This window comes from Tamandua tetradactyla, chromosome 3 (assembly GCF_023851605.1).
Source record: "Tamandua tetradactyla isolate mTamTet1 chromosome 3, mTamTet1.pri, whole genome shotgun sequence".
In the NCBI taxonomy this organism is placed as follows: domain Eukaryota; kingdom Metazoa; phylum Chordata; class Mammalia; order Pilosa; family Myrmecophagidae; genus Tamandua; species Tamandua tetradactyla.
The window spans coordinates 88608666-88627765 of NC_135329.1; the positions used below are offsets into that span (position 1 = coordinate 88608666).

General features: G+C 38.9%; 1 protein-coding gene and 1 non-coding gene across 6 annotated transcripts in view; one reads left to right on the forward strand and one right to left on the reverse strand.

Moving 5' to 3' along the window:
* Positions 1–19100, reverse strand: part of CNTNAP5 (contactin associated protein family member 5) — an 818968-nt gene that overhangs the window by 125746 nt on the left and 674122 nt on the right. For all 5 annotated transcript variants that reach the window (XM_077153509.1, XM_077153505.1, XM_077153506.1 and 2 more), the window contains 3 exons: positions 10330–10457; positions 9982–10152; positions 1647–1865 (listed from right to left, as the gene is read on the reverse strand). In XM_077153509.1, the coding sequence (XP_077009624.1) occupies positions 1647–1865; positions 9982–10152; positions 10330–10457 (518 nt within the window). The remainder of the gene's footprint in view (positions 1–1646; positions 1866–9981; positions 10153–10329; positions 10458–19100) is intronic.
* On the forward strand, positions 15331–15521 carry LOC143678607 (U2 spliceosomal RNA). The gene has a single exon (XR_013173386.1). It is a non-coding gene; the product is annotated as a U2 spliceosomal RNA (small nuclear RNA).

A 19100-nucleotide genomic window follows, 5' to 3' on the forward strand; every position in this document is an offset into this window, starting at 1 on the left:
GAGAGAAGGATTCATAAATACTGCTTGATAATAAATCAAACTTTGACGTGGGATATAATTTATGAAAATTGCAAAATATTTGTATTCTGCCAAAAATGGTACTAAATCTGGATAATGAGCAAGCTTCCAGAAAGAAATAAAATGCTGTTTAAATAAAATTAAAACAGCACTACACATTTTAAAAATATTTTAATAGTAAATGATATCACCTACATAGATTATTAAATAAGTAAATGACTTGTAATCATAAAAATGATTTTAATCATTTATATGTTAGTCTCTGATGGAAATGCAAACCTTGACAGATGAATACAAAAATACTTGAGAAGAGAAACTGTGACATTCTCATATATTGTTATTCCTTTCTTTTAGGGGATTTGCCTTTAGTGACTTTTTTCCCCTAAGTTAAAAGATATACAATTCAAATTTAAAGGAAGTAAAAACACCCATTAATTGTGATGGCATTTCATTACCACCAGTGGAGCTATGTGATATGAAAGTCTGGTAAAAATAAATGAGGAAAGAAAGTTAAACATGGATGGATAGTTAAATTTTGGCACTAATTTATGTCACTGTTCTAAGCCCCCGAACAAGTTCCATATAGGAACAGCCTCTCGGCTTTGATAATTAAAATATCTCTAACATTTGTGGCTCTATTTTTGTATTTTAAAGCTTCACAATACCTGTTCAAGTAACTTTCAAAAAAAATTATTTCTACATAAAGATCTCAATTTGAACTTTCCCATTGGGGTAATGTGGTTGAAATGATGTCTGTGTTTCTTCTGTCTGTAGTCTGTCTCTCTCCCTCTCTCTGAGAGCAGTGACCTTGTACAATCCATCTTCCAATCTCCACCATACAACAAGGGGCCTAATACATGCTTGATAATTGTGTGTGGAGTGATTCACTGAAGGTCTGATAACTCCAGTCTCTACCACCAGATGTAGCCATTCAGGGAAACAATCTGGTTGAAGGCTAATTCCAAATCTTACAGGGAAAGACTCATGGAAAAATGTCTGTTTGGTGATCAAGGAAGATTTTCTTTGCAAGCAGTAAAGCAGTCACCAACTGTGAGTGTGTCAGGCAGTTATCCGAGAAGCCCCCTGGAATCCTTCTACCCCCCACCACATTACTGTGGATGAAAATCTCTCAGACTGGCACAACAGATTCCACTACCCTGTGATCAGTAATTATCAGGAGCTAGATACTTTTTTGTTGTTGCAAATTTTTTATTTCTTTTAGGAGCTATATATTATTAGGACAGTTGCCCTCTGTTTTGGAATCTACACATATTAAGACTGCACCTATTAAGACTACACTTTTAGGAGGCTGCTAGCACACATCTCCTAAGAATAGATTTTGATTAGAAAATTGGAAAATAGAAGGGTCCCTGGACATCTGAAGGTAACAAATACTAAGGAAGAAGATGTAGACTCTGAGACCACCTTGAAATTTGCTAAGAGGGGTCATTATTTCATAGTGCAATTCTAATGAGGTCAGAAAGGAAGACTTTATGAAATTAAATTCATGACTATAAATGCCTTGTGGCATATTTTAATACTCTCCCAGGCCTAAAATGAAAGAGCAGTTCTCATGGACCTGGTCACATGGTGGCCTCAGTGGAAGGGCACCTCAACATATCCCCTACCTACAAACAACTGGGTGTTGAGCTGCAATCGGTAATGGCCCTCTTCTGAAGTCTTCCTGACACTCCTTGGGAGGCTGTCCACCTGAAGCGAGGTCTCCTTGAGGTTCCTCTCAGCCCGGACATAGTGCCATTGGTTGTCATTCAGCAGAGAAGGAGACTGGACTGTGAGCTCCAATGGGCCATTCCCAACATCGATGGCAAATGTGATCTCAGAAGGAGCTGAAAAAAGAGAGGAAAACAGGAGGATGGACGAAGGAAGTTATCTGAGGGTTTGGGGCACATGTCTATCTTGAATGAATGGGAGACATGATTATAATACAAAGCACAATAGAGAGTACTTCCATTGAAATCCCCACAGCATTGAAATGATCATTAATAATAGCAACTGCTAAATACTGAGGATCTACCATTGTTCCAAACGTCTGTGTGTGTGCATTTGTGTCTTTGTGTGTGTGCATGTGTATAGTCCAGTTATTCTTTTCTTTAATAATTCAGGAAATACAATAGGGGCCTGGGCCAACTATGCTGATCTGAAAAAAACTGCATCATAATTTATGTTCTGGGCTCTTTGCAACTATTCTGATTTTAGCAGTATCTTCCTGAATACCTGCAGACAATGGGCACCTCCGCTCTGGCTGGGAGAAAACCCATGTCTTTGGAAGTCTAACACCCTCCCTTCAATGTTGTCTCATCAATACACATAACACAAGCTTTAATGTATAATGTGATTTAAGATAAATGAATAAATAAATGGAGCTCCAAAACTTGGAGTACCTTTGCCCAAGGAGACATAGCTGCAAGCTGCCATGCCAGGAATCCAGTCTAAGGCCCCCGCCAACAAGACTCAAAGCCTTCTGCTATCCTTTCTGCCTCTTACAACAATCTGCCCTATGGAGGAAGCCAGGGGACAGCTGGTCAGGAAAAATGATATCAAGTTGTTGATGGAGGTGCTGATGGTGATGAAGGTGATGGTGGTGATGGTGATGATAGTGATGACAGCAGATGTGGCAGTATAATGATCAAAAGAGGGAGAGAAGGAAGTATCAGCAGTATAGGAGTGTTATCTCTGTTCCTGGCTCTGTGCTAAGTGCTAAGTGGATTCTCTCAATTTTATTCTCAAAATGGCCCTATGAGAAAGGCATAATTCGTATTCCCATTGAATTTGCAAGAAAAAAAAATTCAGAGAAATGTAAGTGATTTGCTTAAGTTTCCCAGAAAATAAAGACAATCTGACTCCAAAGGCAAAATTTGTCACCATTATGTCCTACTGGGTATATTTTCTTGTATGTTTTGTTTCACATGTGAAGTTTCTAAATCTGACTGAAGTGGAGAAGTGAATTATAAATGGAGGTTGAGGAGAAGCAGGGTCTCCTTGAAGCAGTTAGAGCTTTTACATAGCAGACCTTTCCTCCCTTCTCAGAACCCTGCTATTCTGGAGTCCTCCCAGGCAGGACATATGTGACTGACAAAGTCATCAGTTGCTAGATCTGAGTGATCAGAAACATAATGATTGAGTACCATCCTGGACCATTCCCTCCTCAGTCTTTAATTCCCAGTGGAAAGACATCCTTGGTATAAGAAGCCCCCAGGAAGCAGTATTCATGTAACTCAGAGCTGGAAGCCTTTTGCTTTCTGCTGTACCTGAGCCTTAACAGATGTTAAAGAAAGGCAGTGAGACAGAGGTCAAAAAACTGCTTGGTGCACAGTATGTGGTCAATAAGGGTTAGAGAGAGTGATTGCCTTAGTTTCACGTTTCTTCAATGCAGGTAAATTGAGTTTGGCTTTAAAGGAAACAATTGAAGAGGATAAATTGGATACAAACAATTAAAGAATGAATGAAGAGTGAAGGTGGCCCCTTGAGCCATCCTTTGCTTCTTATTTAGATCTCTGATACCACCTTGCAGCCTTGCACATCTCAAAATCAAACACACACTGATGGAGACATTCTCTCAAAGGAATGCAGTGTCAAGATTGGTGAAAATGTGGGAAAGGAAGGCTAAAGATTTTGCAAAAAGCCTTTCTGCAAAGCTGGTCTTGTAGATGTTAAGTTCTACCTAGACAGCACATTATTGTGAGGCCTTGTCTGCCTTGCTGTATCAACCCCCCATCCCTGCCCTCCTGAGCCAGGTTGGGTTTGTTGTGTGCGTTTACCTCTGTGTTAACATTCACCCCCCTGTTGAATAATGATCTGTTTACTGTCTGTCTCCCCAACTAGTCTGCAAATTCACAATCAACACAGCCTCTCAGTGCCTCATTTATTGTACACCCATGCCTTGCACACCTGAGGCTCTCACCAAATCAGAAGTATATTCAAGTAATCATTGTTACAGTATGCATACTACATGCACTTTTGAAGCTCTCTTCACAGGGTATTAAGTATTTTTTTTTTTTTTTTTACATGGGCAGGCACTGGAATCGAACCCGGGTCCTCTGGCATGGCAGGCAAGCATTCTTGCCTGCTGAGCCACCGTGGCCCGCCCCACAGGGTATTAAGTTTTATACCAAGATATAAAGCTCTCTGGAAAATCTTTTGTATTCGTTTAAATTAATTCAAGTAACTATTAAATATCTACTGAGTTCTACCCATTCTTTTTGGAACTTGGGGGAATCAGTGAAATACAATAATAATAGCTAATATTTTTTGAGTGTTTTCCATGAGCCAGATATTCTTCTAAGCATTTTTCATCAGCCAACTCACTAAATTTCACCACAGATTTATGAGACGAATATTATTTTGCTCTTACAACTGAAGTTGTAAGAAGACAGAGATAATTAAATAAACTGTCTGAACTGGGATGAGGCAGAGTCCCGATTTGAATCCATCCAAGGTGGCTCACATTTTAAACCTCCTTCCTACAATATAACACCTGCACCCAAAGGTGTAACGTTCAGTTAAACATTCTGTCAAGTTAAAAATATATAACAAACATAGATGCTTGAAAAAAATTGAAGGAAGTAAGTCGAAAAATGATACACCCAGCATCAACTAGTGACTTTGTGGAGGAAGAACTTGTGGGGAAGGTGAAACTAAGCCCACACTCAACATGCAGGAGGAGATGATACAGCCCAATCTCTGGTTGGGAGGAAGGCAGAAGACCACTTAAAGCTCTGTCTCTTTCACGAACTTGCCCTCTGACCTCGACTTTCCCCATTCCTGCTCCTATGCGGTTCAAGCTAAAGTAATGCATCGCCTCAGCCTTCCAACAGGTTTTTATCGAGTCATATCTTTGCAAGTCTCTGAGAATTCAGAGATGCATGAAACACGATGTGATTACAGTTTACTTGAAGAAGATTGATAAAATTCTTCAGGAAGTCCTAAAGGCGAGTCACCTACTCAGTAATCCTAGAAGACAAGAAGGAGATTTCCTAACGGCATTGGGCCATGGGAGTTGGGAGGCATAGGGGGAAGAAGGGAAAGGCAAGTAAAGCTTCCAAGGGAAACTTCTCTATGCAGTTCTTCATGATTTGGAAAGGAAGAATTGGGCGTTATTCCCAACAGAGAATTCTTCCTAGTTTCCACGCTGTCCTACTACTCCAGGTGACTTTCATTTCTGACATGGCTTCCATTTCTGTGTTCTCAACCTCTACCTAGTGTCGAGTAGGGAGAGCTTTCAGGGGCCATATATGGAAAAAAGAAGTTGCAAGACTTAAAATTAGTCACCTGATCTCTCTGACTTTCAGTGTGTTTACCTGTAAAAGGAGGAACATAGACTGAATTAAACCTGTTTAAGTTTTTTTTGGAGATATGGAGATTGTGCATTTGATGACAGTTAAGGTTTCCATCCCCAGAAAAAGTACAGTACAATTTTACATAAAATTTAGGGGGTTCCTGGATATCCTATACCTCAAAACTTAAAGGAAAATGATTCTATGTTCCCTTGCAGCTCTAATATTATGGATTTTTCAGGCAGTTTTGCAAAGCAGATAGGGGGAATTGTTCTAAGGAGCTGGGAGAACTGATTGAATCCTGGATTCTGCCCTTCAGGAGCTGATGACTTCTATGGGGTGCTGCTTCTCTGTAAATGAGTTTCCTCATCTGCATGTAGGGCGAAGGATTATATTGGTACAATACAATAAAGAGCATAGATAGGATTGCTTGAAAATGAAATGAAGGTAAGTTATTTAGTACACGGTCTGGCATAGAATAATCACTCAACAAGTTTAGCAAGAATATACTTAATATCATTACATTTTGCTATTCTCCTAGGAAGTTATCTTTAGTTAACATCATATTTTGTAATATTCTTGGTATGACGACTCTGAAAACCAAAACTTAATTGCGTACATGCATGTATATGCTATAGTATAGTATATTATAGTATACTATGTTGTATAGTGCATATGTAAAATCATATCGATTTTATCCCATTCTCACTGAGCAACTCACAAAATTTTTGCTTTTGTTTCCATTTAGTTAACATTGAAATGTTTAAGAGATTGAACTAGCATTATCAGAAAGTAGCAAGGGAATTAGAATAAGACATGGAAAAGCTTATATTTCCGTCACTAAGAGAATGCGATAGTGGCAAATCCTCTAACAGCTCACAGCAAACAGTACTGACACTACAACTATATTCAACAACAATAATAATAACACTTCTCATATGACTAGAATAAGAATAGCCATTTATTGGCTCCTTGCCCCTTTCCAGGAATTTTAAATATATTATATATTCTCATCTGACCACAGGTTCAGGGGAATCTCCCCCTCCCCATTCCCTTTCTAACAATACCCAGCCTGTGCTTTGGGAACCACATTCTCCTTCACCTTGTCCATGGAGTTTAGGGAAAGCCATCCCCAGGGTAAGGTCTAGGGGTTGGCCCTGGCATAATCTAAGCTGCAATCCTCCTTGCCTGGTCACAGTCATTGGTTTGGGTCTTCAGAAGGCTCAAGCATCTCAGGGAAGGCTGGGGAAGAGGCGATACCCAACTGTCTATGTCGTAGCTCTCCCATGAGAGAGAGCTAGCTTTAGACTGAAGTTAATATTCAGAAGTCAGAATAGAGACAGAGGCGTTAGATCACTGATAACACTGTAAAACTGCCAAATTGAACTAGACCTATACGAGGTCCCACCTCAAGATTTACAGGGACATGTTCCAGTAACAGGAAATTTCCATTGTGGGTCTGCAGTTCAGATAAGGTTTTCTGGCAATTGTAACCAAATATATCTGGTGGATATGAGGGTTTTGGCAAATCCTGGCAGTACTGAAGGGGTGGAGGATGTCAAAGGATGGTTCCCAATTCAGCTTGGAGGAACAGAAATATGAATCCACATTTGATTCTAAAATCTTGACTCACTGCACATCTTTTGTGATACAATTGTCAAAATAGCTAATGTCTTTCTAAGTTCAATTTGAAACACATTGACTAAGACTTGAGAACATTGGGAAGGTTCTTTTTTTTTTTTTTTTTTTTTTTTTTGATGCTGATTAACTCTAAGGTAACAAAATCCAAATGTGTTGGCTAGAAATGACCCAGAAGGTGATGGACAGAAAAAATCATGAAAACTTGTTGTTCCCACCCAATAAATTGGATATATCAACTTCAGGCGCTCCTGTTCAGATAGTTATAGAAGAACTCTCCTTGGGGATGGGAGCAGAATCTATTCTGAGCCACTGCATCTGTTAAAAGGCCATTTCCTTCCAAGCAGCTGATCTGTACAGGTTTCTTGCTATGAACGCTTTAGGGTAAAAATTCCATCGGCCTAAAAAGCATAGCATCAGTGTAATTGCTAAGGAGGAATGCAAAATCGCCCCTTCAATTTGTTTTTTTTTCTCTTTAAGTATTAATAATAATAATAACAACAATAAAGTAAAATAATTTCAAAAATGCAAGGCCTTGAACTCTCAAAATTGTTATACAAAGTTTTTTGCGTTGCCAAGTATATGTTCTCCTATCTGAGTCACAAATGTGTACAGCGAACAATTACATCGATGGATTTTAAATTTTTGTCAAATTTAATGTCAACTTCCATTAAAAGCACTCTTTGTACAACCCAGAGGACAAAATACAGAGCCACAAAGTATGAACAAATTAGACATTGATATGTAATTAACACTAAATCAGCCCTCATTACCTTGTGATAATACACCATGACATTTATCTGCTGCTTTAATGAATCAGAAGGCTGTAAGGTCGGATTTTATTAAATTTACATTAAGGTTATTATATCATATTATGAAATGGTTGGCACTCAGCGCCACATTTTCAGAGCCTGGCCAAGATACATATAAGCGATCCTATTTCACACCAAAGCCACAAGAGCTTCCTCCCATTAATAGTCTAAATCACTGGAGTAAAAGGAAGTTAAAACTACCACTTAGAAAGATCTCCTTCCTTGTAGGTATTGTGCTGTAACTGCAAAAGAAACACTTAGCTGCTGGATGATTTGCAAGGCACTTAAACAAATACCATCCCCCATCTCCTCCAGCCAGCACTTTTGTCTCTTTCCCTGGAGCTCTCGAATTTCCACGTTTTCTTATTGCTAAAACATGACTTCCCCTTTCAAGGGGATTTCATGCAGTCATTTCATTATAGTGATATGATCAATTGCCTCTATCAGGCTATGGGAAAAATCCACTTAGACACTGATAGATGGGACACCCGATGGCAAGCACAAGTCTTTACAGTCAAAGGTTTACAGAGGGCAAGTTGTTTAGAGCAGCTCACCCTGTGAAGAAATAAGGGGGTGCACTGAATTTACAGAATCTATTAACAATAACAAAATGACTAAAATTCATCTTTCTCATCATCACCATCATCACCATCATCATCATCATCATCATCATCACCAGCAATTCCAGATAGTGACAGTGATATATGCCCCCTACCCAAAAAACTGACGGAGTGGTCTAAGTTTCAACAAGTGCTGAGTTACAGTTCAGTTTTAACTGTGTATAAGGAGTCTTCAAAGTAGCACATTTTATGACTTACCCAATATTGTGTTCTATGTGGAAATTAACAAAGAATCCTGGATATACTTTGGCCCTTGAACATGCGGACCCAACTATATGTGTTTGAGTGTCAGGACTCAAGTTTTCATTTTTTCATCTTTACAGTTGCTGTGCTATCATTGCTTAACTCAAATCTAATGTTTAAACAGATGGCTTCATAGGGACGCAGGGATTGGAAACACAAATTGCACCCAAAGAGGACTCAAGTCATTCCAAACCCTTAGAAACTTTGTAAGTTTGCACCAAATACAGAAGAAATCTAAGACGGATTTTCTGTTAAAAATATTTCAGTGGAAAATCTTCAAATGTAGACATATTTGAAAGTTGTTAAAAATGGCCCTGTAAAAAAGACATTGGGCAGTATTGAAATTTCTTGTGAAATGGAATTTTTATGAATCTCTGTGGTGCTGAGGCAGATATTTGTGCATTTAATCTTCATATGAAATAAGATTTTAAAATATAAAATTAATAAAAACCATTTTTTGATCAGTATGAGAGAAGACAGGTGGACCAACCAGACTATAGTCTCATTTTCAATTTTGCTGAATTCATTGACAAACTTGCAGAAACTAAGGCTCAGGAAGTGAAATTTTAATATTGTCATTATCATTATTATTAGTGAAACAAACTGATATGTAGGGATGTTTCTTCCATCTCTATGCAAAATACATTAATCTAATTTAAAGTATTACTTCTTTACATTTTCTTTCCTTTTTTGTACTGTAATCTATTCTTGTTGGCAGGATTACATATACAGTTCAATGATCAAAAATTTCACTCTATGAATTTCTGTGATTTTTCATTTTGCTTCATGACTATCACTGAATGTAATATGTATAAAAGGGAAGGAGTGTGAAAAGCTGACCCACTCCAGGAGTCAAATTCATTGGCTCCGCCATTGTTCACAGTGGAGTGGTAGAGTAACCAAGGGGATTCTGATCAATAGTGGGAAGCAAGTCAGGGAATTGCTTTGGGAGCAAAGCACAACAACAACAAAAAACACTTGAATAGAGTAGAATGCACAATAATAACTCATCAGCTTTTCATGTAAATTTAAAGAAAATGTTTCGTAGCATGACAGCTTAAATTCAGACGTAAGGAATCATATTGGGTCAGATAATGGACACTTGTAATAATTATTTATGAAAGTTTTTGAAATGCACTATTTTGAAGAGAGAATGACTGCTTAATTAGATATTGATAAGTGACAATAAACCAGAAAGCATTAGAACAAATCCTAGAAATTATCACCCCTGACTTTACAGATGTCCAGTGAGTTTAAACTGATGGTTCAAATATCCACCAGCTGTCTGTGTCAAAGGTAAGACTACAATGTGTTCTCTTGACTAGGTACATTAAATTCATAAATGATGGCACTTACAGCTTATTTCAAGGCGGATGAAGTCTTTAATGCCAAGGTTTTCTAGGAAAACTCCAGATAATGCCGTGGTTTTAAAAAAGAAGGAAATATCAGCACTGAACTCCGCATGGAAGGTAGGAAAGTGGAGGTAAGAGGCTTCTGTATAAAATGAGACAGCATTCCAGAAGTGTCCTGTAAATGAGAAAATCCTTGAGCATGGTTCATTGCTTTGGAATGGGGAATAGAAAAGCTCTGGGCATGTGACTAATTTTCAAGACTGGGGCCACTGCAGGGAAATGGGATAAGGGAATAAAAACATCTTGTGCTTATGTAATGCAGAGAGAGAACTTCTTTTGGTTTAGTACTCACGGTCACCATAGCAACGCAAGGGACCAATTCTCCAAGCAGCTTCTGAGTTTGATCTGTTGGTATCAGTGATAACTATCTGAGTGACAGGCAAGTGGTCTTTGAAGGAAAGAAAGCCAGTATCATTTGTCCTGCAAAACATAAATTTAAGAAAAAAAAAAAAAAAAAGGAAACAATGGGGATCATCTAAGGGACTTGTCTGCCCAACCTCTCTTCTCAGAAGTGATCTTGGTGGTTTCAGCAGGGCTGGGATCCAAAGGGGATAGCAGAAAGCCTTACATCTCACAAGGATGTGTGAGAGGCAGGAATGCCAATTACAAAGCCTATGACCAGCTTCCAAAAACAAGCGGATTTCACTTCTCTAAATGTCTTTCCAGAAGCACAGATAGTTTCCCAGGACTGCTGCTGCTTGCTGTATCAAAAAGCGTCCCACCTGTCCAATGTAGCACTAATGTGAGTTTAAACATCACCTCTCTTTCCCCGAAAATGATCAGTTATCTCCGGAACTAACTTGAAATAGACATCACAAATCCCACTTGAAATCACTCTGAGGACTTGTTTCATCCTCCTGCCAACAGGCTTTAATCAGCTTTGAATGTTCCTTATCACCTTTTCACTCAAGGTAAAAACAAGTCTTTATCTTGGCTTGTTGCTTGCTTTTCATTGTGTTTTGCTTTTTAAAACTCTAGTGTAGTTAAGGACTCTAACTTTGCTTCTGTTAATTATGCCAGTAAGGAATGTGTCACTCATACTTTGACAGGAGAGTTTAAAATGAATGAGCTTAAGTCATTGTGTTTTTCCATTGTTTTAAGTTGTGTTTTTGGACTGATAGTAAGAGTTTCATTTGGCCGAGAGCAAAACTTGGAGATAAGAAATTGGCTTGGAATGGAAAATGAATTTCACATTTATTTCCATTCAACAGCCCTATACTGTGAGTATCTTTATCATCATTTCTAAAGAAAATTGAAGCTCAGAGATATTAGATAACTTGCCTGTGATCACATGGCAGAAGGGACAGGGAAAATGTCATGGTCCTGGTATCCCCCAAATTCCCAAAATCTAGGTCCGATATCTAGATTTAGTTTACATGTAATAAAACTATGTTAAACTGAGTGGAACTGAGTCAGGGTCAGGCCATCTGAGAATCGCAAATGGGTCAGCCAGACTCAAAGCACTGCATCGCCTGAGCACAAGCTAGAACAGCAGGCCTGAACATAGGGATTGGGTATCACAGGTTCACGCACAGATATTCAAGAAAAAGTATACTTTGATGCAATAATTTGATCACAAAATCACAGAGGAGTAGATAAGTATTGGTTTTCTCTCTGTAAGCGCAAAGACGTCAAAGAATCACACCAGAAACTCTCAAAATCAACATTGCATTTCATCATCTACTTGAATGACATCTATGGCTCAGGGTTTACAGAGAAGGAAAACAACATTCTGAATTATTAATTGGGGTAGCATGACAGGTCTTCAGGTAGTATGATGAACTGCTTTAAGGACACAACATTAGAATCCTAGATTTGTTCTGGAATAAGTGCTAGCTGGAGCAAACACTTATTTCTGAGATACTTAGTGTGCTCAATTTTAATATTGAGATAACAAAGCACTGACACTACAGCCTTATTGAGAAAATAATGGGATCATATAGGAAATCACTTAGCATGTTGCTTGTGCTATAGTAAATGCTCAAAAAATGGTAGTGGGGACTCTTATTTTAGTTTGTCCTGCACCCTGTAGTCTTGGGCAAATCAATTCATCTTTTTATATTTCCAGCCATTATTCCCTTATTGGAGATCTCACACTACACGGCACATTGTGAAAAATTAAATTTTAAGATTTGGTATCCAACTCTTGAGGTTTAGAGAAAACACAACTCTATCGATTCATCTTGGTTTTATATAAGTCAAATGTTCACCTGCACTAATATTCTATAGGATCTTGTTATCAAAAATGTAAGGAAATGCATTCTCTAATATCTGTAATTCGAAGACTAGTATATGGCAGCCATTCAGAGGATCTGGGATAAGGTTTTATTTTTGGTTGAAAGCACATCTTCGAATGCTGGATAGCTACTTAATAAAATGTAAGTATTTATATTCCAATATTTTTTCAATCAGAGATTTAAAAGCAAAGTCCAAGCAGCCAAAGTGAAAAGGAAACCAAACCCAGATCCTATCCTAAAGAAACTATGTATTCCTATAGGACTTTACTTCTCTCCATTTTCATTTTCAAGGTGAAAATGGTTGATTCTGAAGTCTGCCCATCAATGTTAACTACTGTCTGTCTTGCACACCTTGGCATCTTGTCTCCGTCAATTTCATGAACTTGTATCAAAGTGTCGTGATATACTAATAGCACTATAAGAATAAAATACCTCTTACAAATAGCAAAGAAAAAAGCTTTCTATTTCATTTGCCAGTGAGAGACACATTACTAAGAATAATTTTTCATCTGAAAACTTAAAAAAAAGTTAGGTCCTCTCCAAAGTTGCTTAATACAGTAGATACAAATTCAAATACCTCCATGGGTCAGGAAGGCAATAAAAATTAGTGAAACACATTTTCCATGTAAGATGATAAATGGGGCCTGACACACAACTTTAGTTCAGGTTAAAAAAAGAGAGTTGGGGCAGGCCACGGTGGCTCAGCAGGTAAGAGTGCTTGCCTGCTATGCCCGAGGACCCGGGTTCAATTCCCAGTGCCTGCCCATGAAAAAAACAAACAAACAAAAAAAACAAAAAAAAAGAGAGTTGGTGAATGCTCATGTCCTTCCTAAAGGGGAAAGCTGTAACCATTAGCAACATGTAATTATGCCATTCACAAATGTAGGGCCAGTGGATCAGTCTGAAACATCAGTGTGAAACTTTTCAAACTTTAAATGTTGGCAATGAATTTAAAATTATTAAAAATGAAAAAATAAAAAATAAATAGGTGCCAACATTGTACTGGCCAATAAATCACACCTGAGGATTATGTTTAGCCTTCAGCCAGCAGCTCCTTATCTGGACCTCAAGTGTAGCATACACATTTGTTCATGCCCCAGGGTCATGTTGAAAGTAAGGTCAGGCTTAATTCTATCTGTGAGTGACAGGTATGCTACAAACATATCAAAACAATAATGGTTAGTACGTTTGGGGGTACAGGTGACAGTGGATTCTAGCCATAAGCAAATGAGGCAAATGAGGCAGCACCTAGTGATATGAAGGGCATCCTGGGCTGCAGATTTGGTTTTCTGCGTCCTGACTTGTTTTCCTTTCTCTTTGATTTGAACCTCCCTATTTAAGGGCAGACTCTTCATGACCTTTGACTCTCTTTGGAACAATGTACAAGATCCATTATATGTACAATTGGAAGGCAACATGTTTTAGTGGGTTGGATCCATCATATCAACCCACCAGTGATGCTGGTGATGTTACTCTGGCTTGTTTCCTTATCTCTCAAATGGAGATAATAATATCAATTTGACACTGTTGTGTAAATCAGAATAGATGATGCATGCAGAACAGCTAACATACTGATTGGGACGTAGGAGTTACTCAGTAAATTTTTGTCAAAAGTCCCAGTAAAACTTGAAGTAAAAATGTGAAATACAAAGACTATTTAAAAGGAATATAAGAAAGGGAAGCCCACTGTTGATATGCATGAGCAGGTGGGTCAGCAATTCCAGGTTAAGGAGGCTATATGGGCACAAGGAACAATCGTGAGGTCATCAAAAACCATGCCTTTTCCCAAAGGAAAAAGCAAGAGTATAGGGAAAAAATATTCACATTTGCTCTTTGAGCAAGGGTGAGATGCAGAGTTAGTCAATACGGTCTCTTCTTAGTTTGTCTGAAACGTGGGATTTCACCATATTCATAGGCGCAGAGGAGAGGTGGTGTCACTGGCTTTTTTAGAGTATCTTTAGATTAAAATGTCAGGTATAACTCTTTATTTTCATCAAGGAATTTTGATTAACTGCTCTTCTGCAAACCTATTTTAGTAGAGTCATTAGATGACTGGTCTATTAAGAGAAATGGTTTAGTGTGATTATTTTTTCCTCTTTATTTCCTTCCATCTCTTAGTTACTAAAAATTAACAAATGAAACATTATGCATAAGCAGACGAAGTGAGAAAATTATGTCAGCATCTCAAGATTTCATCTCCCTTTGAAGCCCTTGCTGAACAGGAGTGGATTAGCCTCAAGCGACTCCAGGTGCCCTTCTAGGGCTTGTGAAGGGGAACGGCCAGCAGGATTCCTGCAAGCAACTTTGCAAATCTAAAATGCTATGTTGATGCTTGCCAATAAGTCTATCCTTGCTTTGGTTAAGAGGCACTTCTATCCTTTTTTCCTTCCTTCATGAGAAGTCCCGATTGAGACCTAGGAAATTTGGTGCGAGGCAGCACAAAGTGAGTTAAGGGGTTAATTTGCTGTCAAAGAAACCTAATGTAAGTTTGACTCTGCTCATGTAGACAGAGTACACAGGAGGAGATACGTACATTCCACTGTGCCCTACAGTAATCAGATTGTATCTGAAATGCTGCTTTCAATTCCTAGCACAAGGAACATGAGGAAGAAAAGTCAATTTGGACGATATTTTAAAATTTCAGAAACTACATCTCTTCTATAAAGGCTCTAGAAACATGAAACCCTAGAGCTCTTCTCAAGTAGATATAAGAACACAAAATCATACCTTGTTATAGGAATACAGCCAAAGTTCTCAATGTCAAAATTTGTTGAGTATGATCTGGATATGAAGGAAAGAAACATTCCATACCATCATAAAAGATCCTGTTCTAGATTGCAACTGGTAAAGAAAGAGGATTCCAGAAGCAAGTAGAAGATTCACAGTTGAAACTGTTGAGTTGTATAACACACACCTGTGATTGAACACCACTTAGAACCTCTCAACTATATACTGTGTATCTCTGATTCTCTGCAGCAAATTAACTGCTCCTGTCCTCGGACTATCTAAAGTTCATGAAACTCAAACTCAGTTCATTGGCAATAATATCGCCTTCCATCGCTTCTCAGCCTTTTGGCCAAGATCAAGTGTAGTATCTGTTCTTATCAGTTTAATATCTGATACGTCCTCTATCCAAGGATAATATATTAAATGGATTTTTGGAGCAGGGAGATGGAATAGGAGCTTGCTCCGTCCACTCCACTCATCGACCTGGTATTGCAGTACTTCCAGGAATGGTGCACCCCTTCCTCAATTGTGGTGTGAACTGACAGACTTGATTTTTCCTTGCTCTTCTGCTTTGCATATTTTCTTTACCAGATCGGGATGTCTACAGCTCTCTTCGTGTTTTCCCCCTGAGCTGCTTGTACGGTCGTTTCTTCTTTGTCTCTTTCTTTTCTTTTCTTTCTTTCTTTCTTTCTTTCTTTCTTTCTTTCTTTCTTTCTTTCTTTCCTCCCTTCCTTCCTTCCTTCCTTCCTCCCTCCCTCCCTCCCTCCCTTCCTTCCTTCCTTCCTTCCTTCCTTCCTTCCTTCCTTCCTTCCTCCCTCCCTCCCTCCCTCCCTCCCTCCCTCCCTCCCTCCCTCCCTCCCTCCCTCCCTCCCTCCCTTCCTTCCTTCCTTCCTTCCTTCCTTCCTTCCTTCCTTCCTTCCTTCCTTCTCTCTCTCCCTCCCTCCCTCCCTCCCTCCCTCCCTCCCTCCCTTTCTTTCTTTTTCTTTCTTTCCTTCCTTCCTTCCTTCCTTCCTTCCTTCCTTCCTTCCTTCCTTCCTTCCTTCCTTTCTTTCTTTCTTTCTTTTCTTTCTTTCCTTTCTACTGTCATGTCCTTTATTCGTGGCGATGGCCAACCCAAGTTGGCCCTTCTTTCTTGCCATCTGTGAAATTGTGTCAGAATCTCTCTTTCCATATGGCTTTCTCTGACTCTGGTCCATTTACTCAGTTATGTACCTGCCTGTATAATTATTGAATTTCCCATTGCAAATCTTGTAGATGTTTTTGTTGACAATAAGCTCAACATCAATCAGTAGGAGTAACCAAGAAGTTAAACTATCTGTGGACATCCTCTTGCCCTGAGGAATCTCCCCACCTGTCTTTGTGGCTGATAATTCAACCTGTGTTTTGAATCTTATTTGTCCTGCTATCTCTAGGCTCTTCCTCTATTTCTAGCACCTGCAACTTCTTCCTGTCTCCCAGTTCTTTCTGTTTTCTACATTAGCCTGCTCAGGACTCTCTTCTTCCTCAACTCCATCTTCCAAACTAGTTACTTCCTTCTTCTCTATAGAGCCAAATTTCTTCAGCGGATTGTAAGTATTCGCTTTCATCTCATTCAATCTCATATGTAGATTGAATTGTGTCTTCCACAAAGACATGATCAAGTCTTAACCTCTCATCCTGTGGGTGTGAACTTATTTGTAAATGAGACGGTCAAAAATTCTTTTAAGATGAGGTCAAACTGAGTCAGGATGGGTCTTAATAAATATGACTCAAGTCCTTATAAGCAGAAGAGATCTGGACACAGTAGTAGGGGTGAGAAGGAAACAGAAGGTGAAAGGTGGCCTGTGATGGAGGTAGAGATGGAGTTGTGGATTGCCAGTGAGCATCATTAGACCCTGGAATGCTACAGACAATGGAGAAGACATGGTCCTGCAGACACTTTGATTTTGAACTTTTTGCCTCCAAGACCATGAAGTGATAAATTTCCATTGTTTAAGCTAACCAGTCTATGGTGCTCTATTACAGCAGTCCTGGAAGATACTCCTCCTTTCCGTTTCCTCCCCAATACACAGCCATTGGATTCTTCTTCTTTCATTTCACTGAACCATCTCTCATTAAATTGCTAACTTCCATGGAATATCTCAGACCCTATTTGACTTGAATTTGCTGTAGCATTTCAGTGATGCCTCCTTTCCTGATACACACAAACACAGCACACACATGCACCTATATGTGTTTTCCATGAATTTATATTCATTCACCTGCCTACTAAATGTCTCACTTGGACATCAACAAGCACCTCAATTTCAAACTAATATTCCCAAACCTCCTTGTTACATTCCCAGAATATTGATAGAATCAGTGTTCTGAAGTGTCTGTAGCAATTTGCCTCTGTGCATGTCTCACCCACCCTGCACCAAAATTTCCTGAGGCTGAGTATGCACAAATTCCTGCTTATCCTCCTCCTTTCTCACCTCTTTCTACTTCTTCCATCATTTTTAATTCATACCTTCCATCAATTTCACCTTTTATTGTGTCTCCATTCAACTGCTTTATCCTCAACCTCATCCACCCTATCTCAGTTTTTATTTTGAGGCCTCAGGCTCAGCCTGGACCTGGGTGATGGCCCCCTAAACTGGCTCCACTTCTAATCTCTCCACTCTCTTCCTACCTTTCTTTCTACTGACTGCCAGAAATATGTTTACAAAATAGAAATCATGATCCATATGTCACTCTGTTAAACCTTTTAAAAGGTCTCTGTCTCTTATGGGTAATGTCCAAAGTCCAAAATATTTAACATGTAGAGTGGACAATAAAACGCCATTTTAAGCCACAATTTTACAGATCAGAGTTCTCTAAAAGTTAGAGATCCATAAGTTAGAGGTACTGTTAGCGCACAGAGCCACTATGCTTAGAATCTACTGATGGCTGTTGGGTTCAGCTGAGTACCTGACACCCTTGGAGGCCAGTGTGTGAGTGGCATTTCTCATATCACTAGAATATTAAAATATACTTTTTTACAGTTTCTCATTTAATCCTCAGCACAAGCCTAGTATGATTTTATAATTAGTACCTGCATTGGATAGAGGAGGAAACTGAGGCTCCTTGAGGCAACAGACACCTAAGGTTACATAATTTGCAGAGAGGCCAGGATTTTAAACCAGATTTGAACCCCAAAGCTTTTAGTTGTAACCCCCATGCTCTCCTGTGCTTCAGCCCTAGCTTGCTCATACAGAGAACAACTCTCTCTTGAGTGGAAGGTGTTTCGCACATTTAGTCTCCATCTTCCCTGGACAGTGCTGGAATAACAATGCCAGGTCCTGAGTCTTTGAGCTGTCCTTGGTAGATCTCATGCTGACCATCCCCATTCTGTGCACACGAGCTTTCTCTACACAAGGTACAAAGCAATTGATTAGGTTTCAGTTTACTAATTTGCAATCATTTTCGAGCACTGCATCCCTGAGATTACACATGGGTCACCTTGAATAGAGTTCTGGGAGTTCACAAACTCTTCAATTACACATTTACAAGCAATCTCTCAGTTTATTTCTACTGAGGGTGAATCCATCCATCACGTGGTGATTTTTATGAGTGAACGTCCAGATACAGCATGCTATTTGGGGAGAGGACCTCAGTGTTATTTCCTTCCTCCATTCAGGGTTTGAGGGTTGAACAGTGTCTGTGGTTGTGCTGGCATATTATTTAATTATCTTGCATTATTTAACTTGTTGCCTATGTGGATGCATACTTTTTATAATCATTAGTCTTGCCTCTATAAATCCATGTTGCCTTATAGTGTATGTAAAATATTGTGAAAATATAAATAACAATAATGATGATTACATTAACTCATTCTTGAGAACCAACTCTATGTCACTTCTGCTAGATAACTTAGCACAAATTATTGCTAACTCAGTCAGTATTCTCCAGAGTTAAGTAGTCTCTTTCTCTCTCTCTTTCTCTTTCTCTCTCTCTTTTATCTATGTCTTGCTTTTAATAAAAAGAACCAAACGATTTAGGTTCTATTACATAATAGGTTCATTAACAAAAATGAATCCAGGATTTGTTGCTCTCATTGCATAATAAAACATTATTTAGAGATTCCTTCGTTCCAGAAAAT